The sequence below is a fragment of the Drosophila subpulchrella genome, chromosome 3R (genome assembly GCF_014743375.2).
Source record: "Drosophila subpulchrella strain 33 F10 #4 breed RU33 chromosome 3R, RU_Dsub_v1.1 Primary Assembly, whole genome shotgun sequence".
Taxonomy (NCBI): Eukaryota; Metazoa; Arthropoda; class Insecta; order Diptera; family Drosophilidae; genus Drosophila; species Drosophila subpulchrella.
The window spans coordinates 2,030,983-2,058,753 of NC_050609.1; the positions used below are offsets into that span (position 1 = coordinate 2,030,983).

At 39.4% G+C, this 27,771-nt stretch overlaps 4 protein-coding genes across 4 annotated transcripts; all 4 read right to left on the minus strand.

The window, feature by feature from the left end:
* Nucleotides 1-3,306: 3,306 nt before the first annotated feature.
* Nucleotides 3,307-4,586, minus strand: LOC119558331 (mitochondrial dicarboxylate carrier). The gene is made up of 2 exons (XM_037871759.1): nt 4,132-4,586; nt 3,307-3,890 (listed from the first exon to the last, which is right to left on the minus strand). The coding sequence occupies exons 1-2, from the start codon at nt 4,557-4,559 to the stop codon at nt 3,401-3,403; spliced, it is 918 nt and encodes a 305-aa protein (XP_037727687.1). The 5' UTR covers nt 4,560-4,586; the 3' UTR covers nt 3,307-3,400.
* Nucleotides 4,587-4,696: 110 nt separating this feature from the next.
* On the minus strand, nt 4,697-5,289 carry LOC119558333. Its single transcript, XM_037871775.1, has 3 exons — nt 5,150-5,289; nt 4,894-5,096; nt 4,697-4,838 (listed from the first exon to the last, which is right to left on the minus strand). Exons 1-3 carry the CDS (start codon nt 5,235-5,237, stop codon nt 4,800-4,802), a joined length of 330 nt encoding a protein of 109 aa, XP_037727703.1. The 5' UTR covers nt 5,238-5,289; the 3' UTR covers nt 4,697-4,799.
* A 1,085-nt stretch (nt 5,290-6,374) lies between these two features.
* LOC119561002 (metallothionein-2) lies at nt 6,375-6,745 on the minus strand. The gene is made up of 2 exons (XM_037874822.1): nt 6,637-6,745; nt 6,375-6,573 (listed from the first exon to the last, which is right to left on the minus strand). Exons 1-2 carry the CDS (start codon nt 6,659-6,661, stop codon nt 6,467-6,469), a joined length of 132 nt encoding a protein of 43 aa, XP_037730750.1. The 5' UTR covers nt 6,662-6,745; the 3' UTR covers nt 6,375-6,466.
* Nucleotides 6,746-7,808: 1,063 nt separating this feature from the next.
* LOC119563244 (sialin) lies at nt 7,809-13,437 on the minus strand. The gene is made up of 6 exons (XM_037876553.1): nt 13,289-13,437; nt 11,319-11,400; nt 10,296-10,599; nt 9,219-9,759; nt 8,396-8,672; nt 7,809-8,323 (listed from the first exon to the last, which is right to left on the minus strand). The coding sequence occupies exons 2-6, from the start codon at nt 11,375-11,377 to the stop codon at nt 7,996-7,998; spliced, it is 1,509 nt and encodes a 502-aa protein (XP_037732481.1). The 5' UTR covers nt 11,378-11,400; nt 13,289-13,437; the 3' UTR covers nt 7,809-7,995.
* Between the last annotated feature and the right edge of the window lie 14,334 nt (nt 13,438-27,771).

Consider the following 27,771-nt stretch of genomic DNA (forward strand, 5'->3'; position numbering starts at 1 on the left):
GCGACTCGATTCCATCATAAATGCACTCGGGGAAATACGAAATCGGAGCTCAAATAATATTCACATAGCGCCAAAGAATATACGATCTTAAGTAAGGTTTATCATGAATGAAAATACTTAACATTTTGTACTAACTAATCTTAAAACTTAATTATAAAATTATATTTTAACATACGTTTACTAAATCCAGAAAAAATTAAGAACGTAAACAAGCCAAGATCAGAAGATCTCAATTTGAGAATTAGTCTTCTCACTCATTTGAGAAAAAACTTTCTTGAAATCAAGATGAAAGTGTTCTCATTTTTGTACGATTTTGACATAAAACCGATCTTGGCTTACATTTGAGATGGGAAGAAGGGTTATGAAAAAGGGTTTCCCTTCGAATTTTATTATTAAAGCAGATCTTCTCTTTTAAAACAAGGAAGAGAATGGTTTTTCTTTGACTGCACTGAAGTAATTTCCACGCAAACTGCTACGCAAAATGCAGACCGCAAATGTGCGGCAACTGGTAGCTGTTGTCCTTGACCATCGCATGAATAATTGCGCAGGACGAGGACCAGGATTGGCCGTAGTCCTTGCTACAATGCGTACAATTAAGCAAAACCGCAAAAATCACACAATTTATGCAGCAGGCGCAGCATATTAATGGCTGCTTATTGAGACGACAACATGGAATGTAACGAAATTTGCATTAAAACTGATTTATGCATTTGTCGTTGCGGTCGTTATTGCCGCTGTTTTGACTCTTGTTTCGACCCGCTTTCCCTTCCTACTGATGCCGCACAGGCACATGGAAAATTTGCATAAATTTTGCACAGCCAAATGGCACTTTTATTATGTACTTCGGTTGGGCATCAAATCGGCGACATAAAGTTTGAGGGCGGTACTTCGCTCAGAACTGCGAGAAAGTGGTTAATTTAACAACAACTGTCTTAAAACATAATTTTATCGTCCTTGAAACAAATGTATCAACCAAGGAAGCCTTTTTAATGTTGATTAACTAATTATACCCGTTACTCGTAGAGTAAAAGGGTATACTAGATTCGTCGGAAAGTATGTAACAGGCAGAAGGAAGCGTTTCCGACCCCATAAAGTATATATATTCTTGATCAGGATCACTAGCCGAGTCGATCTAGCCATGTCCGTCTGTCCGTCTGTCCGTCTGTCCGTCTGTCCGTCTGTCCGTCTGTCCGTCTGTCCGGATGAACGCTGAGATCTTGGAAACTATGAGAGCTAGGCTATTGAGATTTGGCGAGCCGATTCCTGAGCTTCTTACGCAGCGCAAGTTTGTTTCAGTAGAGTGCCACGCCCACTCTAACGCCCACAAACCGCCCAAAACTGTGGCTTCTACAGTTTTAATGCTAGAGTAAAAATTTAAACTGAAATGTATTGTACTCATCAATACCTATCGATTGGCCCAAAAAAAAGTTTGCCACGCCCACTTTAACGCCCACAAACCGCCCACAAACTTCAAAAAATCGTAAATATGAACGCGGATATCTCGGAAACTATCAAAGATAGAGTATTGGGATTTCAGATTTAGATTCCGTAGCCTTGTACGCAGCGCAAGTTTGTTATGCGAATATGCCACGCCCACTCTAACGCCCACAAGCCGCCCAAGCCTGTGGAGCCCACAATTTTTATGCTAGATTAAAAATTTTAACTGAAATGTATTGGTCTCGTCAATGCCTATCGATTGATCCAAAAAAAAATTTGCCACGCCTACCCTAACGCCCACAATGCTTAAATCTGTCTTCCGCCGGTAGGTGGCGCATTTAAATCTCGCTTTGCTGCTTGCATATCTCCATTTCCCTTTGGTCCCTTTAGCTGAGTAACGGGTATCTGATAGTCGAGGTACTCGACTATAGCGTTCTTCCTTGTTTTATTAGTGTTTTTACGAAAGTCAGATTACTTTTTAGTTTAAGCCTCTTTGCAGATCATGAGTTGAAGTTTACCTACCACTTTGCAGAGGATTTAAATCTCAAAAAAATTAACGCCGTATTCATACCAACATATTGATTGCATTTATTTATTTAAACATTTCCATGTCCAATAAAATAACAATTAATTTCCTTTCTTTTTTGCAACGCATGGAATAACCACTAGTGTTGATGACAATTGATTTTTTTAACAGTTTCATCTTTCAAAGCAATTAATCCACCACAGACACCATTTAAACGATTATCAACTACCGAAAAGCATGCCATAAAATCTTTTACAAGCCTGGCATTTATTTTTACAGAGGGAATAACACCACAATCGTTATGCAACCCGAGAGTTTCCGATTAAATTCAATTTTGCCATCAACATTCTGCTTTAATGTGCGCACACACATAAGGCTATTGAACATACCACATGTGTATTGCCCGGTGAAATTAAATTCTTTGTCATAATTATTATTTATTATAATTTCCGCAACCACTCACATGAGCCAGTTGATTCTGAGAAGCTTGGGACGCGTTGAATTTTTAATGTTTCCGAAATGTAATTAACTTTGGAGCGGCAACTGCCTCGGGCGGTTGGCTGAAAAGTTTCCTTACTTTTTTAACCAGAACTTAAAAACTGTTTAGGACATTGAAGGCTCGTTGGCCGGCATCAATATTGCATGGGCGATGACATCGATGGAAGCCGGAATGGCACTCACCTTGAGTCCTGTGTCCGACACACGGGGCGTATGATTGTTTTCCCGTGTCAACACAACGTGTCTCCACACCGGATGGGCTTTCCCTTCAGCTCCTTTCACTTTTCCCATTCACTCTCGCTTCTATTTCCCCATTTCTCGTGTAGCCAGTTAATGGCTTTAATGCGATTACACGACATCGGCCCTGTGCGCTCGCATTACGACTTCCTCGCTGAAATGCTCGCCAAGTTCCACTGCCGCACGGCAGCTTCATTAGCTTTAAAGGCCATTAAAGCATTCATCTGGGTAATGGAGTAGCTCACCTCATAAAGCATTCATTCAGCATACCAGCCCAAACAAAACGGGGCCAGGCCAAAATAAAGAGAGCTGAATCGTGAAAGCGAAATAAAAAGCTGCAAAAAAAGTTCACCCAAAGAAAATGCAAATTGCAAATTCGAGATTTAATTTCGTTGGCAAACAAAAAGCATTCCATTATATTTACTCATCAAATTCCAGGATATTTATAGCACGACATAATCTGATTAGTTTCCAATCGTCGGTTAAAGGTTCGGGCAAATAAAAGCAATAGGTTTTGATTTTTACAGCTTTTTAAAGATATTTAAATGTTGCTTTAAACATATCATCTATTATGTTATTCTATAGTTTCAATTAAGAATACACTAAAATAGGCCTATAACCAATGTAATTTAATTTTCAAACATACAATAACCAACTGTAGACATAAAATGGGACAGATAATTTGGAACATAAGAGAACAGATTAGTCGTCATCGACATCATCGTAGCGATAATAGGGCCCAACCTGCTTGGGTTCAGGCAGATAGCCGAAACGGGTCCTCAGGAACTCGAGGCCTAGGAACAGTAATACGGTATGCGGCATTAATCGCATTAAGGAGGGCGTATAGCCCTTGAAGAAGGCCAGTGGACCCTCTCTAGAGGTTTTAATGAACACATCCGCCAGACCGGAATATTCGCCAGGGGCAGCGTTCATCCGCCGGGTCTTGACCACATCAATCGGCTGTGTTAATGTGGTGGCCACCGTGGCCGAGATGATCGATGCGGTGATGTAGGTGCCCATATTCTCCGGCATTCCCAGGTGGACCAGAGAGGACTTGCTCTGCTCGTAGAAGGCGATCTGGCCCACGGTCATGAGCATTCCTCGCAGCGCGGTCATCGAGGAGCCGTTGAACAGACTGCGCCATCCTTCTTCTCGGGTTATGCGAACCAGACCGTCTATAGCATGTTTGTAGCTAAAGGAATGGGATCAATATATTAAACATTTAAAACTGCTAAAGAATACAAAAAAAAACCTAGTCTTAATGAGGCGTTGGTTCTGAGTTTTTGGTAGTAACAAATTAAAAGGTTTAATAATATTCAGGTATGGTAATAGGTATAATATTGAAGTACTTAAAAGTGTTAAAAATAATTATTTGTATTATTTTTAGTTTAGTTAGATTTTTGTCTTTGGCTAAAAATATAAAAATCTCTTACTTGCGCCTCTTTTCCATCGGCATCTTGACATCGTTCTGCAGGCGGACGTTGATCAGATCCGCTGGTGCGCCCACATATCCACCAATTCCTCCGGCAATCGCCGCCAGGAGCGTTTTGCTTCCCATGGTGCTGGTGTCCATCATGCCAGAGCCCACTGTATAAATCCCAAAACGTGACAAGGTGTAGGTGTATTGTCGCAACATCGAAGCCGATATTCCATTGTACAAGGCCAAAACGCCCTGCTCCCGAAGTATCTTTTGAGTAGTCCGCATCATCGACAACTTCTCCGCCTGTGTCTGCATGAGCACCTTCATCAGATCAATTGGATGTGTCACCAGGGCGGCTATAGAACTGGCCACGCCCCCAAAGTACCAGCGAGCAATTCGCTTTTGATTATAGGACATCAGTCCACCCCTCCTGATCGACATCTTGCTGGTTTTATAATCTTACTTTTAACACAAAATTTAGTTTAGATATTTAACGCGAGATCTACTTGTATGTTGTGTATGGGAGGACAAAATGTAGCAAAATGACCTATAGGCTACGAGTCAAAAGGAAAGGATAGTATGATTGTTATGGAATTTTAATCGTAAGACAATCTGAATATAAAGTCAAAGTAAATTAGAATTTTGAGACATATTGCATCACATAAATCCGTTGATTATGGATTAAATGTAGTAGAAATTAGGTCGGCCTTTGGAAAGATCCTGAAAAACCCATTCCTTCATAATCGAGAATGTTATTATTTTTTAAACTACTCACTCCCATCCTGTATAACATCGGAATGGAAATGAGACCTCCGCTAACAAGTATAAAGTCCAAAAACCGTTCTCTGATCACTTCGGTAAGCGTGTTCATATATAGGAAGATGGGAACAGTTCCCATAATCAAGCAAACATTTAATATGATCACCATTATTATAAGTCTTATGGCTCTGATAGGATCGTTATTAGTTGGAATATCATCTGGAAAGAGTCAGCTAAAGTAAAGAAATATCTTAATATGTACATAGACTCACCTGGTGCTATTAAGTTTGTTGACTCTGGTATCCCATTCTCAATGATTTCCAGTTCCATTGTAAATTTCTGGTCCAACTTTTGATCCATTTAAGTAATTTAAATAGCTTTTGTATATGACACTCTATGCAAAGCAGCTTTGTATTTACTGAAGTTTTCATAACATAAATATTATTAACAAAATACATCTTATTCCATTGTACATTTAAATAAATATACTATGTTACATCTTATGACCTATTAAGTAAACAGAATACATTTCAACTAGTCCAAGTTGGAGAGCGTTTTCTTGTCACATTATTCACACCTGATTAGCCAGAAGGCTGCGACTCACTTCCGGCCACTAGAAGAAGGCAAAATGGAACAAAGCGACCTCGGCACGCAACAAAAACCCTTAGAGAAACGCCTCAATCACGCACCTCTGATTATGCTAATGGATCTGAACCACTGTTGTTTCATAAATATTTTGACAGCTCAAGCACCGGAAACAGACGCTTGAAATTGTCCACAAGTGCCTGTATTTTAATTGGTCATTTGGTTTTGACAGCTGGAAGCTCGGGCCTACGGGCTGTGGCCACTCGAATGGAAGGCTCAACCGCTCTTTAAATATAAATAAACCTGGTCCGGAAAGTTATTATTTAGCCAATACGGAAACACATCAATTCAGTTGGCAGACCATTAAAGTTGGAGAATTGGGCAGCCAGGAGGGGCTAAATACTTTTTGGAATGCAATAAAACTGGCAGAAACACATTTTCGGTTTATTGCCTCAAAAGCCAAATACATTTTATGCCCGCAGGCAAATGGGTTATATTTTCTGCGAATAAAATTCATAGTCCGGTCGCAGATTTGTGGAAGCGGCTAAATAATTTGGTTTCAGTTCGATGGCCAGGCAAATTGAATGTTATTTCTGTTTATGTCTCGTTTAGGCAACAATTCAGCGGACTTTCAATTCGCTTGCCATCGAAATCACCGCTGATGGATTGGATTTTAATTCCGGTGCAGATGTCAGCAAGCGCACAAATATTTGCAATCCCAACCAAATTGTCGCATTGCGTTGGATTTTGTTTATTTTTTGTGTAATTCTATTTTGCGGTTTGCTTAACTGAAATGCCAGCACACGTTTATTATTTCACCATAATTGGTTTTAGCTGGCAAATGGCATAAATATAATTATTAGATTGTCAAATAGTTGTAGACCACCCAAAACGAAAGTTAACTGCGCAAACTTTTAAATGCCCAAAATCTTCATAAACTTTATTGGTTTTCTGGCCAACTCGGTGGGGAGTTGAGCCTTAGTTTAGAAGTTAGATATTGTAATTCATTTGTTGCTGCAGCACTGGTCCTTGGGCCCATTCTTGCAGACGCACTGGCAGTCCTTGTTGCAGGCGCAATTGTCCCCGCACTTCTGCCCCGAACACTGGCAATCTATTTGGAGAAATGGAGAAAGCTTGTCAATTACTCGGCTTGCTGCTGTTTCGTATCACTTACTAGTTCCACATCCCTTGCAAACCATTTTGTATGTATGTAGGTATATGTATCTCTGACTTTAACTTGGCCGAGTAAGTCTGAAGTTCACTTGCTTGCTTGTTGGCTATTCAACTGATGACCCAATCCAGCAACTCCCCCTCTTTTTATACCCATTTGGATTTGGTTCGCACTCGAACGGGTGCAAAATTGCACAAATCCAGAACAAATTTGTTTGTTTGACCCGCCTTATCAGGTCGTGTGCAAGCCTTGGGGGCGAGTGGTTCGCAATTTATCAGACGATAGGCTGGGCAATTCGTTTTGCGCACGCGATTACTAGCCAACTCGCTGCACACGACCTACCCATCAGCTTATCAGCTGGCCACATTGCGTATACGTCGGGTATACGTTGCGTATACGCCGTGTATTATGACTCAAGCCTCAGCCCAGAAGCACACCACCAAAAAGTGGGCTGTGTAACCAGCGGGTTATTACAGATGAAAAGAGAAATATAATAAACCAAGTCTCAGCACTTAATTTAGCTACGTTTAACCCTTAAACTCCTTTTTTAAAAAAATGGGAGCGTAAAGTGAAAATGCCATAAAAGATCCATAAATATATAACAACTAAAAATTAGTCGGCCAACAAACGCTCTATAAATTAGGCCAACCGGGTAAAACTCAGCGTGAGTTTAACGAGCTGCAAGTGTAGTTCACTACGCAATATAGTTTTACGCCTAACTTACCAAATTTATGAATATTGTTCATAAATCAGAAATGAACATTAATTATGAGGAAGCGAAATAGTTTTTAAGCGTCAGCAAATTGGAGTAATTTAAAATATTTTGGTTATGTAACTTCTAACAATTTGTTCTAAATAAAAGGCTTTATGAAATATTTATGATACCTGTATGCAAAGTAGCAATTATTTCTTAATTAAAAATTATTTTATTTTAAAACCACAATTATTTCATAATACATTTTTAGGATTTTTCGCTATGACAAAAAGTAATACAAAAGACAAATAGATTTTAAGTTGTTCTATTAAAACTTAACGGATACTGTTATAAGCGGATATGTATCTTTATATAGCCTACTTTCGGACTGATACGAAACGCCCCCAACCAATAACCACTAACTTATCCTAAAACCATAACTTTGCATACTTTTCAGATCACTCATAAAACACCCAAGAAATACTTGTAATAAAATGCCTTGTTTATTCGCAAAGACACTCGTAGCGAGTGTCGGGAAAGACTAAATGGATTAGCATACATAAATATAGAAACAATGGTGCGCATATCGCTAGCATCACAAAAACGTAACAACGACAATACTAGAGCACAAATTCATGATGTGATGTGACGACGTCGAACTAAATCGCTTAGTCCTTTAATTCGGCAGCCGCGTTTACAAACCCGGCAGTTTGGGTCAATTGCAACTGGGCCTTTTCCTCGGCCTCCTGGGCCTTCTGCTCGGGGGTTTTGGCCCACTCCTGCAGTTCGCCGGAGCAGTAGAACCAGTAGATGACGCAGCCGATCAGGTAAATGCCCGCCGAAATGAAGAAGACGATGCGCCACTCGTCGCTCGTCTGGTTGGTGACCACGTAGCCGGTCAGCAGCGGACTCACGATACCCGGAATGGTGGCGAACGTGTTGCCAATGCCCATCAGCACACTGGCATGCTGGGGCGCAATATCCAGGTGATTAACCCTGTAAATGAGGCAACCGAATGAATACCACATATCGTTGAGATTTTCCCCTGTCCAATCACACAAAACTCACGCAAATCCAGACCAGGCGAACGCTCCCAGTCCCACGGCAATGGTCAGACTCACCACCGACCACGTGGGATCCAGCAGATAGGCCGTCAGCATCATGAACACCGTCTGGGCCAGGAAGGCTCCGCAGTTGAAGTTCCTCCTCACCTGGGTGGTCGTCCAAATGCCCTTAACCTGCAGCCAATCGGCCAAATAGCCGGACACGGCCAGCAGAATGCCCATGGCCAGGTAAGGCACGGCCGACAGGATGCCCGTTTTGCCCAGGTCGAAGTTGAGCGTATCTGTAATGGCAGGGGTTAATGTGATAAGATTTGTATACTAGATTTTACACATCAAGTTTAATTATTTTAAGTAATTTTAACAGAGATAATATGTATATTGAATAATTAATTTTAAACTTACTTAAATATTTGTTTTACCATTCCAATTTAATTTAAATATTTCAAAGTTAGATTTAATGAAGTTAAAAGATTAAATTACATGTGACTAATATCCTGACACCCAAACATTTTCTTCCTTGATTCAAATATTTTCAAATTCAAGCTAACAATTTAATGTGTTTTGTATTAAATGTTAGGTTTTTGTATTCAATTCATTTAAATTTATTTTAAATTTAAACTTATAGTTTGAGTGATCTACAATAAAAAAAAAATTATACGACCTTCGGAATTGTTTCGATAAAGATCTATACTAGTAATGTAACAAAATACTTTTTCAAGAAGTTTTTTAAAAAAATTATTATTAAAAATTAAATTTGTTCTAAATGTGTTAACTGCCAGAATATATAAAAAACATTTTAGGTTACGTTTTTCCCCGAACAGACTCACCTCTGAGGAAACTTGGCAGCTGGGTTAGCAGCGTATAGAAGCCCCAATTCTCCGAGAAGTGCGAGGCCATGATGGCATAGAAGGGCATGGATGTGAAGATGGACTTCCAGGGGTGCTTGATGTGCTTGCTTCCCACATAGCCAATGGTCTTTTGTATGTAATCGCATTCCTCCTTCGAGCAGAATCGATCCAGTTCAGGCCCGGCTCTGACGAAAATGAGCCAGGTGAGGTACCAGATCACGCCGATGGTTCCGAACACGTAGAACACGCTTTGCCAGCCGTATGTAGTGGCCAGATATCCAGAGCACGGCATCGCCACCACAGTGCCCGCATAGTTGCCCGCAAAGGCTATCGAGGCCATTCGGGATCGCTCCAAGGGCGGAGACCAGCGGGCCCACACCGCATGGATTCCGGGGAAGGTGACGCCCTCGAAGAAGCCCTCGACGATGCGGATGAACAGGAACATCTCCAGGCTGTGCGAGGCAGCCAGCGGAGTGAGCAGGGTCAGGATGGCAGTTGTACCAATTCCAGTGCCGAATACCTAGGATTTACACAGAATAGCTTTAAGATAAATTAAGTAAGTATAGGTTGAATTATAATCAGGTACTTCCCATTTTAATGCTCTTTCACAATATTTTTGTTATAGGTTTTAAACAAAAGCTCTAAATAAGTTCACACACAGGTGCTCTCTTGATTTCTAATTTAAAAATTTAAGCAAATCATTTTTTTACTGCCTAAGTGGCATACTAAATGATTTAATTTATGAATTATTACATCCAAAATTATTTTAATCCAAACCTTTTCAACTTGTAATTACCATTTGTATTTAAACATGATTTATTCCCCATTTTAACTATTGACTGTTATTGAGCTATTAAATCAATGGCTGTTAAACGGTCTTATCACAATCAAATTATAGCTGCCAAACTCTTTTTAATGCAAATATATAGCTGTAATTACTTGATTAATCTGATGTTATTAGTTAGTTTTTTGTTTAAATATGGCTAGATCAGGGCAAAGTACGTTTATATTCCAGTTTTAAGAACACGGTTTTGCAAATAATCCGGTGTAACTCACAATGTTGCCACCGATCTTGGTGCCAATGTAGCCGCCCAGGAACTGAGTCAGGATGTAGCCGTAGAAGAAGGAGCTGAGGATCAGACCCTTCTGTTTGGAGTCCCAGGGGAAGTCCTGCACGTAGGACACGTTGCCATCCCCATCCAGCACTGTGCGATTCTCTGTCATGGCCACAATGGCCACCGAGAGGTTCACCCGCAGTGAGTAGACATTGAAGAACCCAAAGAAGGCCAGGAGCACCACAATATAGCGCTGCTTTCGCCAGAATCGCCAGGTGAGTGGTTCACTCTCCGTGATTTCATTGCTGAAAAGTTTATGGAAAATTGGTTAGGTCAGTAGAGTTCTTCGACCAAGGTAAGAGCCATGCAAATGAGGAGCCGGCAGGGTTACTTTCCCTTTCGGTTAGCCAGCATTTGCTGCAGGCGGTTTCGATTGGTCTTGGTCTGCTTTTTTTTGCGTCTAGCCCCGGAACCAGTTTTGAAGTTGTGTTATCGACTGGTTTGTTCAACCCGTAACGCCGCGGGAGTCTATTTACTTCGATTGCTTTATATATTCATACTGTGTTGTTTAGCAGGGTTATTTGTAATCTTTAGTATAATAAAACAAAAAATGAAATAAGTTGTTTGAAATAAGACTTACAAAGCTTTAGCATATATTGTTTGTAGGAACAAAAGCAAATCCGTTGGATAAATATTTTGATACGTGTTATTGTTATAATTAGTATCCACCCAAAATGTTAAAAAAGAATTTAAAGTTTAAAATTTTAGAATTATTTTTTAAATATACCAAATTTTATATTAACTATAAATTTATTTTTCAATCTTTAATAGGATTGTTTTATAAAAAATATCAAAACAATTATTTAAAAATATTTTGCTTTGGTTGTTACCAAAATTCACGTTTAAAAAAAAGAGTTATAGCTTATTTTCTTTGGCATTCCAAGCATTGGTATTGCATTTCTTGGGCTCTTGAGTTATGCGGAACCAATTAGAATGAAGTAGATTGGCTTGTGGAGGTACTCACTTGTTGTGGTGCACCTGCTCCAGGTGCTTGCCGTTCTTCGGAGACTCCAAGTCGGTCATTGTGCCAGCCGATCAACGTGAGCCTGAAATACGTTTAATTTGTTTATACAATCCGGCAATTGTGGGGCCTGGCAACTCGTGTGCGTGCTGGCGATTCATTAAACTCGAATTTAAGCTGATTGACCCAACAATACAGCTGCACCGAAGCCGATGATGATGATACCTCCTCCCACACACAGAGTAGAGTGTTATAATTCCGCGATTTGTTAGATCTCGAATAGCGCCCCAAACTACTTATATATATTTATAGCCGGGGATCTGTTGCGTGCCGGTCGTATAATAGCCATTGACACTGAGCGAAGAGCAAACATTTTGCTAAGCAATTTGTGACCCACTAATGCGGAAACATAATACGACAAAGATGCGAGATTCGAGATTAGAATAGAACTGTGAGATAGGCATCCGCCACGGGAACGCATCTTAACTCAATTATCCATTTAGCCTATTAAGCGAATGGTTCGCCAATTGTGGCACGCGAAATCCCGCACAGAACCTCATCCTCACTCTGGATGCCATAATCTAATAATTGTGGCGTAAGTGAGCCAAGTCTGGTCGAGTTGATTCGGTTTGATTTGCAAATTGCACGAATTTTCGGCAATGCCAACACGCTCTGCTTTTGAATGTCATTCCAAATTGAAGCAATTGCACAGCACGCACGTGTTGAGAACCGGTCGATCTGCAATCAGTGAAAGTACCCGGTTCTACACTGAAAAAACTTAAATTCTCTTCAAAAATAATTTTGATTTGGGGTTATTTAACAAGCATTACCATCTCTTTCTCAGTTGTAAAGATATTATTAAAACTACATATATTTAAATTTTTGCACTCTAGTTTAATTTAAAAATTGAATTAAACTTGTTCTAATAATGAAACATTTTTTTAATGTGTACTAGTACTTATAGTCTCCGAGATATCTGCTTATCATTATAGCTTTACGACAACTACCGTGCAATCACCAGTCATAAGCCAAATGAAAGTGATTCCCAAAAGTTTTCCGTGCTATCATATAATTCCACAAGGTGTACCATAAAACAATTCGTTGCTCGGGTTCAAACCCTAATTGATATTTAATGGACTTATTTCTGACGGTTATACTTTAAATTTTTGTTTATGCCTCTAGATTAGAGATCATAATATGATATATATAGCTTGGTCTTTGCCTTTTATTGCCACTTGGTTATCTTGAGCGACTTCAAATTTCATTTTTCGGACGCAAAATAACAAGAGAACCTGCTGAGATTTTTGTTTTATGGAGTACCATTTTGGGTACCATAAATTCCTGCCTCGCCTGATAAAATCCCCTGGGGCAAACCTTTTCGACAACTCCATAAGAAACCTGTAGCCTCTGATAGGTAGCAGCTTCGAAAATAAAAAATATTTACATTTTATCTTAACAAAGTTGCTTACTAAAAAGATCTATGAAAAACAAAACTCGTGATGAGCAACCAGTAATTTTAAGTGTCATATACCTAAGTCTAATAAAAATAGATGCATTGTGAGGTATCTTTTAACAAATACTTGCAAAAGACAACAAAGTTTTTGCGAAAGCTGAATGTCGTAAAAAAGACCGCTTTTTGCGATTTACAAGAAACAGATGTGCAAAAGTGGAATCACTCAATAAAAATGTATAAAATAATCCTAACTTGAAAAGCCAGGCCTGGATAAGTCTAGTAAAACACATGAATTATTATGTTATTAAACAACACTTGCGGTTAACAAGAATCAGGTTTGCAACAGCTGCATCCCAGGAAAACAGCGGCAAAATGTCTTTAATTAAAACTCCATTGAAGACAGTTAAGCAAACAGATTGTTCAATAAACACCAGCACACACACGCACATAAACACTTTGTAAAAACCGAAGATACTTTTCAAACTTAGGTGAAAATCGAGAGTAAAAGTCAAAAACGCACCGATGAAAGTTGAAACTTAAAAGCGCGCTTCTTGGAAACTGGAATCCAAAAACTGCTTACGACGGATCCGATCTTTCGACAGCACTGCTTGCCGCAATTAGGGGCCTTGAGCAGGTGGGCGGACAGGCAGGTGTGAAGTCGCCGGTGGCTGGCAGCGGACTGAAATATCCAGCCGCTTTCGATTTAGCAGCTCAACTCGGCAGCAGCGGCAGCTCGATCGAATCAGCTGTGTTTTTCGGAAGCGGGAGCTGGGATTCCCGTACCGCTCATAGTTCAGTTAACTTCAATTGAGATCGAGCTCTGGCACTGGTACTGCCAGGTAATAAAGCCAGAGCTAAATCGAGAGAAAGAGGCAGGAACCTTGACGTGATTAGACCGCCAGCACTGATAATAATCGGCATAAAGCTTATCGTTTGATTAGGCGGAATATGTGGCGATTGTAAAGATAAATTGTTTCGGCAATTTCGGCGTCCATCGGGCTTTACGCAGCTAGCGTTTCTGCCAGCTTAATTGAATTTGCGAGATTTTTAGCAGTTTCGGTAGCTACTTTAAGCACAAAGGGAATGCGTGATATTTGAGATCTAGATAGACACTTTACCGGATGTACATCGAAGAAAGTACTAGAACTTAGCTCCGTTTGTTGGCAGATTTAGTACTTGACGGTAAAAATTAAATCTATTTCTGTACCTTAGAGGTACTATAAGCTACAGTTATTAATAGCTTTAGGTCTTAATAAGCCAATTACAATTTTAATAGTTATTTAAATATCATTGTCTTTATAAAGTACTTAAAAAAGGGTGTTATCCAAAAAACTGTATAATTTGTATAATTTAATCTACCATTTTTAAAATGTTTTATATTTAACAGTTTTTGTTTTAATAATTAATCAATCATGTTTAAAAAAAAAACGTATTTTTAGAAAAAAAAACTTCCCTAATTAAATTAACACATTTAATTGACTTTATTAGCAGTTTTTGTAGCTGTCAGTAAATTAGCACATAATTGACTTTATTGACCAATATTCAACAATGTAAAAACCTGTACGACAAAAAGTGTAGAAGGAGGTAAATGAATTTAACCGTTTTTAAATACTATTTATAGTATTCCCCAATGAACTCGTATGACATGTTTTGAAACTTTTACTCATTTCTCTATTAATGCAGTCAATAAATCAGTGCTAAAAACAAATTAGCATGCAACTCACCGCAGAAATTAACAGTTAAGAATCGGGCACGACAATTCTGTTTCCTACGCCTCAACCAATGTCATCTATTTTCATTGGCAAGTGCGAATTGTTTGTGAACTATCTGCAAACAAACAAGTTGCATAAATATCCAGTTCAAAGTGGTTTATTATATTATCCTAAGACAACCGCTTAATATGATTTTCATAAGGTCACTAATTAGCGGCACCATGCGTTGCCTACATGGGTACTTATAGGTATTAATGGGGTATTTTCGACTACGGGGGCGTTATTGATAGTTAACAGCGGCAAGCAGTGCGATTAACAGATGAAAGCAGGTGGGCTTTATCGGCTCTGCTTGACCCATTAGGTATACATAACGTATACGCCTCGTTGGCCCGAAATAATTGCCGTTATTTGTTTGCAATATTTTTGCAACAAACAAAGAATTATATACGAAAAAAATACTACAATATATAATATCAAAAAAATATTTACACTAAGAAAAAAAATAAGAAGTAAAAAATATATAAAAAATATATATATGAAAAACATGTACTTAAAATAAAATGATTTGTATTATGACATTTTCAAAAATATTCCTTACAAATTATATGTGTTTCAAGTGTGGTAAGTTTCTCATAAATAACTTATGCATTGATTATATTGTCAAAAATATATAACAATCTTCTAAGCAAAAATTACCTTGAAGGATTCGAAAAACATTAATTATTTGCTTAAATAAAATAGTTTAAAATTCTAAATTCCTTTTCATTCTCCGTGTGTACCAATCGAAATATTGAAAAAATGGCGAATTGAAGTTAAGCCTTCTGCTGCGCTTTTTTTTGGGCACGGACATATCATAAACAATTGCCGCAGTCACACGTGCTGCAGAACAAATAAACAAAGTGTGCCATCTCAATTTACATGCTGCGAGCGGCTGCAGCACGTGACAAAAACACTGCAACATTCCGGCCCCGAATATTGGCAAAACAAAAATGAAGATATAACGCAGCTATAACAGCAACATGTGGACATGTTGAATTAAAAACGGGAAGAAAATAAGCAGAATCGAATGCTCGAATGACAACTGCCGTTGCCTGTCGCCACCAGGATGCCCCGAAGGATATGTGTGTACTGCAATTAATTGATTTTTGGGGTCCAACCTGGCACACATATTCGTATGCGGGTTAATCCAGAACCAAGGGCAATCATTTCACACCCCAATGCAAATCGAAACCGAGTCGTACTTTGGGGCCGGGTTGTTTGTCACCAAAATAAAAAGTAGAGGGCCAAAAGGGAGTTCAAGCAGATTCGTTGCCGAATCAAGGCAAGCCAAAAATGGTAACAAATTGCATTCGCAGCTCTGAAATCTCTATTAAATGCCACCATTTGCCGGGGGATTTGCGCTCATTTTTCCCAGCTCCTCGGACCAGGTGTCGAATTTGCTGCTCGGCGAGCGCTTTGCATTCGGTGGCTCCATTGTTGGCGCCTTTGTGTGCTCGCTGCTCTGCCAAATTGCATTTTAATTGTGCGCTCAAAGCAAACGCAGCTAAGTGCAAACAATTTCAGCTGAATGCGCGACAAACAAAACCAGAAAATTGCTTGCAATGCTTTAAGCGGGCTTTTCTTTTGCGAACTCGCTACACCTTCAAGTCGAAAAAAATAAAAAATAATGCCAAAAAAAAAGGAAGGGAGAAAAACGTTCCAATGCAAATTTGTCTTTTGACTTTGACTACGTGAGCCTTTAATGGTTTTTCTGCTAGTAACTTTAGTAGAAAACTCGAAACTTTTCAACTTCCTGGGCCGTCCCCTTTGATTTCGAGTTGACAAAAGTTCGCAGCGAGTTGAGCGCATATTACAAAGGCCCCTTCTCGGACACAGAAGATGGGTGGCTGGGAGGTACTCGTTTGTATTCCCTGGGATTCAGGATTCACGATTCAGGATCCAGGATCCAAGGGGCGTCTTGTGCCATTGCGCTTTTTACCTACTTGAAATGCAGCAGCTGCCGCTGTAGCAGCTAGCGAACTAAAAGCACAAGTCTTAAACCTCTTCGATCCCCAGTCGCCGGCAGTTGGACATTTCATTTTCATTCCATTTGGGCACACGTAATTCCCCGAAGGTTAACGCAACTCGACTCTGTGCTCAGCTCTGCCCTGGCGATGCTGTTTAAATATTTCAGCTGGCTGCATAGCCAAACTTTGCCTAATTGCCAACCAGATAGCGCCGAGAAGTAGGCTACACCGGAAGGAGGTCAGCAGTCAAGGATTTACCCCGAGCTTTAATCGAGCAATTCAAAGCAAGCTGATTGCACAGATTTCTACTGTCGAAGCTTGGGGTTTAATATAAATTACCATACAGAAGTGTCCTCTCTATTAAATCCTTATAAGCAAAACAATCTTTATTAAGATTCCTCAGTCATTCTTAACAGTGAAAGTAGGCTTTAATATGTGATGTACCTGGAATTACCAAGCATTCATTTTAAAATTCGGGTATATACTATTTTATTGCATACCTTTAGGCATCTTTATAATGTTTAATATCCCAGGCATTCAGTTCACTTAATATTGAATCAAATTTAATGAGAATTAAACAATAAATAATTTAAATCATAAATCATATTTTATCGAATTTTGCAAAGTACAATTTAGGTCTTGTATTTCAATTGTTTAAACATAACTTACACTTTCAATTCACCCATTTTTGATTCGTATTTTAAGAGGTCTCAACAGACGCCAAAGACCAGAGGTCGCACTCACTTAGAATCCTGCACTTGCGTCCATGTTTTAATGTCATTGGATATGTCCACGAGCTGAAAGCTTTTTAATGACCATAATTTAGGTGCAGCAGCGACTGTTGCTGCTGCAGGGCGAACACGCATCCTGGGTCAAGGATGCACAAACATACATATGTTAGCCATATATACATATACATACATCCCGAGTATATAAGACTGGGGTCTAACCTTGCGCATAATTAAGCTGCGAGCACGCAGCAACCGCAGAAGCAGAGACATCCGCATGGTTAATCATACGCCACGTTGGCTCCGAAGACTTTGAAAAATTTATTCAGCAGGAGCCGAAAAGCCTTTCAGCACTAACAAGCAGGCGCAACGACAACGGCAAATATTGTGACAATAGCGAAAACAAAAATAGGGGAGCGATGGCAGGATCCCAGGCAGGATGGCAGAATGGCAGGCAGCCCGCTTGTGTAAATATAGAATTTTATAATAACAAAGCACGTCGCAGGTGCAATTAGTGTGCAAATAAGCGTTTATTTGCCTTGCCAGACAGACAGGACAGCCGCCAGGGAGTTGGCAAGGGGAATGGGGAAGAGGTTAGAGGGTAGAGGCCATATAACTGACCTCGTTTGCACCCCCTGCGAAATTAGAATTCAATTCAGTTCAAGCAGCATTGTCACCGGGGAGCCATATTCAGAAGAAAATTGCCCAAGATTATGTCAAGTGAAATTTGCTGGCCCATAAATCAAGCAACGCTTACAACCGAACAACAAGCAGCATTTGCTGCATGCAGCATCCATTGCAGCCAGCTACTGATGCAATTGCAGCAAAAGCAAAAGCAAAGGCAAGAGCAAGAGCAAAAGCAGCAGCTCAGCTCACTCAGAGGCGGCTAAACAACATTACTCAAGGCACCGAGGACACCAGGACATGCAACATCCAACACACGCCACACGGGGCAGGACAAACAAGAAAACTAAACCCTGACCAGTTGGGGACTTGCTATTTGCTCACATGCAAAGTGCACTGACACTCCACAGCCCACACACACACACGTGGTGCTCGGGAGCAGACTCAATTGACTGCGAGCTGGCAACAACGTTTTTATTCTCTCTGTACCTATTTTGTCTACCCTTACAGACAAAAAAATAATACTTTAATGTTTTTATAATGTTTTTTTAAAAACAAAACATTTGAATTAATTTATAAGGGTGTCTAGAAGTATGCTGTAAAAATATAACTTCCTCTTTAGTCAAACAAAATATATTGTTGCATACTTTCAAGCATCTTTATAAATAATTTTAAAAAGTATATGCATTGCATATTTAGTTGAAAGCTTTTTGATTAAGTGAAACAATTTAATATGAAATACTTATTGTAATTTAGTCAAATGAATAGGTTTACTATGTTCTTTTTAGGGTTGCTATCATATAACATCAACTTTTTTTAGAATGAGAAAAAGTTTTTTAATTGGGTATTGATATGAGGCTAAATAGAAATAATTTTAATAAAAATTCAAATTTTAAGGGCTTTTTTTAGACACTTTGTAAAAGATTTGTATACAATTTTTAAAATAAGTTTTTAAATAGTAAGTAAGGATATTTCTCCAAAACAGAAAGATTTAAAGGTAGGTAATTAAATTCTTATATTTAACTTAGTTGTATTTAGTATTTCAAAATTCAAGTACGGAGTGTAAAACTCTTGATATTTTTTCCCAGTGCAGTCACCGAGATCGCCGGGGGCCACAACCTGTCCTGGCCTGCTGTCGCCCCGCTGCTCCGCCTCCCCTCCGCCCCGCCCACCTGTGTGACAGTTGGCAGCTGCCTAAAAACTTGCCGAGAAATTTCCAGTGCCCTGGGATTCCGATGGCAATCGCAGCAATTTGGCCAGCCTGCCATTCTGGCCAAATGGAAATTAAAATGTTTTTAACCCCGGCTGTGTGAAATTGATTGCGGAGCTGGGTGCTTGAAGCTAGGAGCTTGGAGCTTGGAGCTGACCCAAGTGCCACGCCCATTTTTTTTCCACCCTTCTGCGGTCGATCATACATATTTGCATGCTGCGGGCAGAAGTTGCCCACGGCAAGCGGCAAACTGTGCTAAAATGTTATTAGCGCTTAATTAGTGCACAACTTTTGCCATCGCCCAGATACTCGACTCGACCACAAAGGCAAGGTGAGCTGTGCTGGCTGAACTTTCGCTGCAGCTTTATGTGGTGCAAAGTTTTAATAATGTTCTGCTAAAATGAATTAATGCGTTTTACCGCCACAGAGCTCCTCCTCATCCAATGAGGAGCGGATGATCCGGGGCTAAGATGAGATGAGAAAGGCTTATAGCAGGCACTCTGTGTTGATGGGTAACAAAGAGCAACAAAGCACATAGATAGTAAGGGAAAGAATGCAAAAACTGGACACAAAAGTGGCTGGCAACAAATTCATTAAACATTCAGGACCTCGCTTCTGGGACAAAAGGGAGTAAAACTGGGCAATTGTCGGGCCTTGAAAGGGGTCAACGAACCCCGCAGTTAGACAGAATGTTTCAAACCGAAGTTCATGAATAACCCATTCGCAATAGCAGCAGTTCCAGCCTCCCATTGAGATGCCATCAATGCAGGCCTCTAACAGCTTGTGGCCATATCAATCATACGCAGTGTGGCCCCTCAAAATGCTTATATGCTTATATTATACCCTGGCTGCGTGTCAATAAGTGGAGTAAGTATTACCACAACAGTCAAAGACACACCCACTTAATTAAAAATAAATATGACGCGCATGCTTGCAGGCTAATTAAATTGGGAGCCCAAAATAGCTGAGCCACCAAGAGAGGACCGCATCGCGTCAATTTATCGCATGTGCACATGGGGCTATCAACGAAAATTTAATGGACTGCCTGCCACAGGCCTTATGACATGCCTTTACGAGCGCATTACGAGTCTTTACGGTGCACTGCCAAACGAATCAACGAATCAGATGTACGAGTATGTCAAACACTAAACATCGAGGGGTGCAAACATGAAAACGACTCAATTCCAAGAGCGGCACTAAACGCTTAATTAAATTGCATTTGTCACTAAATCGAAATTGAATTCTCAAAGTAAATGAATCCGATTTCCATGGCTCCAATTTATGCACAGGCCTTATTTACAGCTGACCTCCTGCCACACCAATATCTAATTTATGGACAGACTCCTGCCGCCCCCAAAAGGTAGGCTATAAATGGAAGCCACCCAGACACAGACATCGCACAGCAGGCATCCTGTTTGCATACACACACACATTCAGACTCCGCCTCTCCCTCGAACAGGTGCAAAAATACAAACACATGTACGTAGTTGTGTGTGCACGTACTTTCCAGGTGCTCGTGTGCTATTTAAAGCGAATATATCGCATCTGGCATTACGCCTCAATAAGTTTTCAATGAACACTTTGAAACTATTTTTATGGCGTTTAACGTTTACACCTATGCAAATCAAGGTGGGTGATTTACAAGCTCGAATTTAAATGGCTGTTTGTATAAGATGAGTTTTCATGATCTGTGGTTGCTTTGAGGTTTACAAACTATAGAAATTTAAAAATGGGGACTAAAAATAAACCATTGTGTTGTTACGATTGATTGAATCAATATTTCAAAAGGAAAGTTCAAAGTGAAAGCTCCCTTTTTTCCTTGAAAATAGTTCATTGTAATTTCATTATATTTTTATATGCTTACACCTATGCAAATCAAGGATTTAAAAGCTCGAATGTGTCTTGGTTTTATTGTACAAGATATATTTTTTATATTTATTGTTGTTTGACTCTTAAACCATTTTGGATGTGGATAGAAGGTTCCTGATAATAAATATCTGTATTATTTTAATTAAAAAGTTTTGTATATGAAAGCATCATATTTTTCCAAGGAAATCGTTTTTAAAGAAGTAAATTAAGAGAATTTTAATATATTACGGGGTTTCAAATGAGTATTTGATTTGATTATTTTATTATTTTCAATGAAAATGGAACGTTTAAAAATCTGTTCTTTTTATACTTTAAGTAAAGTACTAGAAGCTATTTGCTCTTTTAAGATAATTACAAAAAAAAAACCTAGAACTGGGATAAGCCGACAGCAAGCTTGTCTTGTTGAAGTAACATAAACAATTGCGTATACGCCGCAGTGTCCTGCCGCGCTCTCTTTTATCCACTCACTGGCCAACTTTCCTCTACTTTCTCTTCGTAGAGAACCAGAGAAAGTGCCGCAGTATCCGCACCTGCGCCTTGCCCCTGCATTTCTCCACTGCGGATAATTTTGCAGCACGTGTTTTTGTTTACCTTCTGCATTGTTGTGCCCAGTGCTTCCGCATGAACGTCATTGACTTGCCACCGCCGTTAGAGTATTTCTGCTGTTTTTTCCTGGCTTGAGAGTAACCCAGTTTGGTGCGTGGAACTGCTGCACCGCAGAATCTGCGGCTCAAGTGGCTCATCCTGCTGCACGTCATCCTGCTGTTATTTTGGCTGCTTGCGGTGAGCATTGAGGGTGCTCGACTCATCCCCATCCCCTTCCCCACCACCATTCCCATTACCATTCCCACTGCCATCCAAGTGAAGTTCGCTTTCCACATTTGTGCTGAGCTCTGAGCACCCTTGAGCAGTTGCAGCTCTTGGCCGGGAAGTCCAATCCCTCTGTCAGTCGCACATATATCTATGCTCAAAACCCATCCCATCCCCACACATCTCCGACACCTGCAATTTGGTCCTTCAGTTTTCGGGGGCAGCCAAGTGGGCGAAATTTGGGTAAATAATGCATGCGCATCGCACGACGTGGAGAAATGGATTTGCATAATTCACTTCAGATTTGTTCGCTGACCCAACTTCTGGCAACTGCTGACAAATGCAGTTTGTTTCGGATTACGGGAACAGATCTGCTGAAAATCGCCCAAGGTTACACAAACTTCCAATTAGGATGGGTCACGTTTTCTAACCATTTCTTATAATATTTTGGGGAATGATCTAAAAGGCAACGTTTTAATTTAAAAAGAAATTCCATGAATTTTGCTAACGATTTTAAATTTATTTATAAAGGTCCCCAAAAGTATGCAACATAAAAATTATACTCTCTTTTTTACTGCATACTTTTACACTTTTTAATAATTGATTTCAAAACCGTCGTGAATTACATTCAACTATTCAGTTTGTTTTTACAAGTATATATTAACATTAAATTTTTAATTCAAGTGTATTTAATAGGACTTATATAAAATACAGGCGTGATTTTAATTTAGGCTTGTAAATATTAAAGAATTTCCCTTTCATATTAAGTTGTGTCTTGCAAAATGGTAATAAAATAAATGCCGGTCAGTTCGTTATTTCTTCTATTACAAAAGACATTGAAAAATTCTTCACCCACGCGGTCAGGCATAGAGTTTCCATACAGACATCTGCTCAGTTTGGGTTCGAGAGAAAACCCACTGAAAACTTAATTATCTACCAAGGACCATAAATGTTTTTACTGTCCCGCCCCCGAAATGCAGGGGTCCTCGTGAGTGCCGCCTTTGGCGCTTGCACAGAAAGCATAAAATTTATTGGTTGTGAAATTCACAAAGAGGAAAAATAAAATGAAAACGATTTCAGCCAGGGAAAATTATTGCAAGTTTGCATGCATTATGCCCCTCCGAAGTTGCAGTTGTTGTCTGCCGGGCTCTCGTAACGAGACTTTTCTGCTTTTCCACTGGTCGGCCAGTTTGGTCTTGTTTCTGGTTTTTGGTTTATGTTTATGCATAATCCGCACCTGGTGCTAAAGAAACTGGATCCTTCCGAGCGGTGCTGTCTCATGTGGAAAATTCATTTTCATCCTATGCAATTTGGTAGCCTGTTTTTTCTTGTTCCCCATTGCGGTGAAAGGAGTTTCGTTACCATTCTGTTGACACGATTCCTGGGCCAGGACTCTGTGCCCTGTAATTACAGGGGAGCGGCCAGTCGATTTTGCCGCAACTCTATTAATTTTCACTCCGCATTGAAACGGGTAAAAAAAAAAAAATAAAAATATGCCAAAAAATATTCTAAGCCAAAATTGAAAGCGAGCAGAGGAGGGTGATCTACATTTAACTTTTGCCTCCGAGAATTTAATGAATGAACCTGCTTAATTATTCCATTTCGGGCGAGTTTATTTTCGACACGCGCGTTTTTACGCGGCAATTGAAATTTTTAATAGGAAAATGCGTGGGCGCGTCCACAATCCGCAGTCGACTGTTCAAAAAGATGAGCTCTCCTGGGGCTCAGGCCGCGTCGCTTTGTGGCATTCTAATTAGAGGGGGTGGGGGGCTCTACCAGGAGGGGAGGGGTGCTGTTCGTTCTAATGAAATTAAAAAAGTCCACAAATAGAATTATAATAAAATAGAGTTGGCCAGAGCTCCAAACGGGATCGAGTGACCTCAGCCTGGGTCGATGTTTTCGTCTAATTAATTGCCATTTGCGGTCGGCTCTAATTGCAAGTAGTTACCTTTAATTATAATTAGTTTGATTTCACTATTTAGATTATCCAGCTGCGGTCACCGCAATGATTAACTAATTAACAATTATTTGTGTTTTAATTATGTCACGAGTTGCCGAACCCCTGGAAATATACAAACATACACACAAAAAAATCCTATGTAAATTAATGTTTTTACTTTTTTAATTTACCAAAACTAGTACATATTTAAAAAATTTTTTTTTTGGGCATTGAACAGTTTTAAATAATAAAAAAAGTCTTATTATTAATATTTTGTATATTTTATATATTTTAATATTATTTAATAAGGTATTAAAGGTATTAAAGTCTTAAGAATTCTTTTTGAATTTCTTGGGCATCATAATTAAAATCATTTACACTATTTTAATATTAATTAATTAATTGTAAACATCAAATTCTATAGGTTCTATTATCAATTTAATTATAGTTTTTGTTCTTGTGTATTTACTTGGGTAAGTTGTATCTATATTAAGCCTGGGAAAGGGTTGTGAGACGTGCCCAACCATTGTGTATGCTGTCAAAGGCAATTAATCCAACTAATCGAGTCGAAGGGCATGCACAGTTTGCAGAACCAATTCCCATGCAAAGCGTATTTCAACATTTTTCTAATTAAATAAAAGCCTCGTAGGACTGACATGAAATTCGGAATGTGATCTGCAAACAAACGAAATTTAATTTCAATTTGTCAAAGCCACACACACACATTCGTCCACCTAGATCCCTGCCCAGGACATTAGAATTTATCACATGAAATATAATTCGTTCGTTCAAGTAAATTTTGGGGGAAATGGGAAATGGCAAATGGGAATTGGATTGGATTGAATGGGATTGGGTTAGGGGCAAAACGGGTTATATGTCCAACGACCATTTATAAAATATGCATGGGCCATAGATTTATATTGTATACGGCGATTATAATGCAAATGCCCAAACATTTTTGACAGCTCTCAAAAATGTTTTCCCCCCAGCAAATGCAAAAGAGCAGCCAGGGAATGAAAAATTTATGTGTTAAATCCTTTTGCGGTGTGACGCAGAACAATAAATAATAAAATCACTAACTGGTTTCGCCATGTCCAAGTCGCAAGTGTCACCATCGGGATCTGCAGCCACATCCTCATCTACATCCACAGCCACATCCACAGCCACATCGATGGTGTCCTGGGAGACGCTTACCTAAATCATAGTCGAGCGAAAAGCTTTTGCCATAAAGCCCGAACATATTGACAGACTCGCACTCGCTATGATAGCTATACCCTCTCTATATGAAGGAGGATGAGGGGGTGGCTATAGAGGGGGTGGTTCTGGGTGGGTGGTGCAAGGGGTGGCTGCTTGGGGAAATCAGCGGCGGCGACAAAGTGAATCGGGATCACGCAGCTCACAGATATTCTATATATATGGTTTTAATACGCTGTGAACTAGAACGTGTCGATTGGTTTCTCGGTGGTTCCGCAGTTTTGCTACACTTAAAATATTCCAAACTAATATCCATTTAGACCTACTTTATTTTATAAGCTATACGGAAAATATTGGTAAATATGTTTAATATTTTTTGGAACATTATATGGGTGTATTAATAGATTACTCTTAAAGATAAATTATGCGATAATCCGATATTTTCGAAATAATTGAATATCAAATATGTATAATTAGTTTTTGCAAAGTAAGAATTTACTTTGAGTAACAATATTTTAAATTAAGAAAAGCATTTTAATTTTTGAGCTAAGAATGTGCTTAATATTAGTAATATTTAATTTGAAGCCATAATCTTATAGTATATAAGCATTTTAAAGATATTAAATATACATTTAGCTAAAACTAAATTTAAAATAATTATTTTTGTATTTAATTCAATATTTTGTTGTTTCTTATTAACTTTTTTTAAGTAAACAATTTGCCAAGCAAACGCCATAAGCAAATCTAATTAAGTCTTCACCAGCTTCGAATCGATTCGAGAGGTCAAAGTTTTTATTCCGTTTGCTCAATCACCTTTTGGCAATCCATTTATTACGCATACGCAGCGTGGTACAGCCTTTTGGCTAAAAGTTGACGGAATACCCACAGTTTTCAGCTGTTTCGGCATATTTGCCCAGGACTGCCTATAAATAATTCATGGAGGAGACAAAAACCAAGGAGAAAACTCCGCAAACAAAACCATAAAGCGTCACTTACTTGCACTCTAATTGCAGAGCATTTTACTATACAATCGCGTATTTTGGGGGGCGAATTTTCGTTGGCCACTGCAAAAGAATTGAAAACTACCCGTTTGCAATTAAAGTCGCAATCCCAGGGATATATATGTTCGATCCCCCGTCGCACTGCTCGCGGCCCCATTAAAGTTTGCCAACGTCGCTTAGCTTTCGGTTAGCTGAGAACTGGGTGCCGATGCCGAGGAAAACTTTTGATAATAGCACAGCAGCTAAGCGGGAGTTGATTGTCTATATGTGGATATATACTATATACATGCATTGGAATCCGGACTCCGTACCTAAGCCATGTGGGTGGTGGAGAGGGGGGAATCAAGTCAATGAAGCCAAAACAAATATAGGGAAAAGTTTTCCAATTTTCGATTGCCAATTGTGGGGGATTTTTTTTCGCTTCGTGCAACTTGCTGGGGGAATTCAAGAAAGTTTCTGTGCCATTTGGATACGTGTGTTTGTGTCCATTTCGCTCTCGATTTCGCAATCCCCCCAACCTTTTTTCGCCACCCTTTTGTGACTTTGCAACCATGCTAAATAATTTTCTTAATTTTATTTAATTGAGACTTTCACGTGTGATTTTTGGGAACCCACTTTACACCCAAAATGGGTGCCCTTAATTTGGTTAATTGAGTCCTTCGCTTGGATTTCAGCCATGTTTGGCCAAGTAAATGCTGAATTATATTTTACAACGCCTTATTCAAATTATTTCGCTACGGCTTTAACTTTCGCTTTGACGGCAAACTTTTGCTTTTATACTACAACTAGAGTCGAAAGTTTTTCCTAACGCAATGCAGCAAAGTTTTTCCACTTCAAGTGCAAGCGACCCGGCAGAGCCGCCCCCCCTTAACCACCTCCAGCCCAGCACTTTTCCAGGACAATACAAAAGTTGGACAAGTTTTCACTTGCCACACGGAGTGAGAGAGAAACCCTTGGCGACACAGACTAGTTGACTAAGTTGGTGTCTTGATGTCCATTTTATTTGCAGCAACTGTGCAATTATTTATGCGGCAGTCAGTGCTTATGCCACACAGTTCAGTTGGCACAAGCATATGGCCAAAGTCGCTGCCACATTCCATACATTCCATGCAACGGCGGCGGCACTTTAAACTTGCCATAAGTGTTTGAAATGCGCTCGTTGCATTTATTATTGAGTGGCTTTGTCGTTCGGCAGACAGGCGAACGATGAGCTGGGATGGGATGCACTGCACCCACTGCAGGGATTATGTTTCACTGGCAACCCATTGGATGCCACACTGGATCTATTCCCCCTTCTTTGGCACCCAAGCAGGGCTCCATTTGAATGCAGGACGAGAACGATTTTGGCGCAATTCCCCATCACGTTGCCCGTAGCATACTTATCCGGGCATCGCCGGCAGCCACGAAAAGTTGTAAATGCATATTTTATATTTTCATTTCATTGAAACCAGCACGTAGAACGTTGGTCCAGCTGTCTAGGAATTTCATGCATTTGCATTGAACCCGCCGGCAAATAATTGACACTGCTTTTAATTAAGTTTTTAGATACCAGAATCCAGAAGCTTTTCTCTCATGGTTTTTCTAGTTTTCGGATTTAAATTGATATAAAATGCTTTTAACCAAAATTTAAGCAAACAATTGTGGATACGAAAAATCTTATAAAAAGAGCTTTAACACTCATCGGTTTCTTAGCACACCTTTTATGATTCTTGAGAAACATCTACATTTTAAAGTTTCTATAAAAAATTAAATATAAAATTTGCATTTCATAACTGTGTCCTTTTTATATTATTATTTATTCTGACTGTCTACAATTTTATTTGGTTTTAAAAAAAATGTTTATATTAACATTTCAAAACCCCTTTTTATTGTCTCTATTTGTCTCTCGTTGTTTTTCTTAATATACCAAA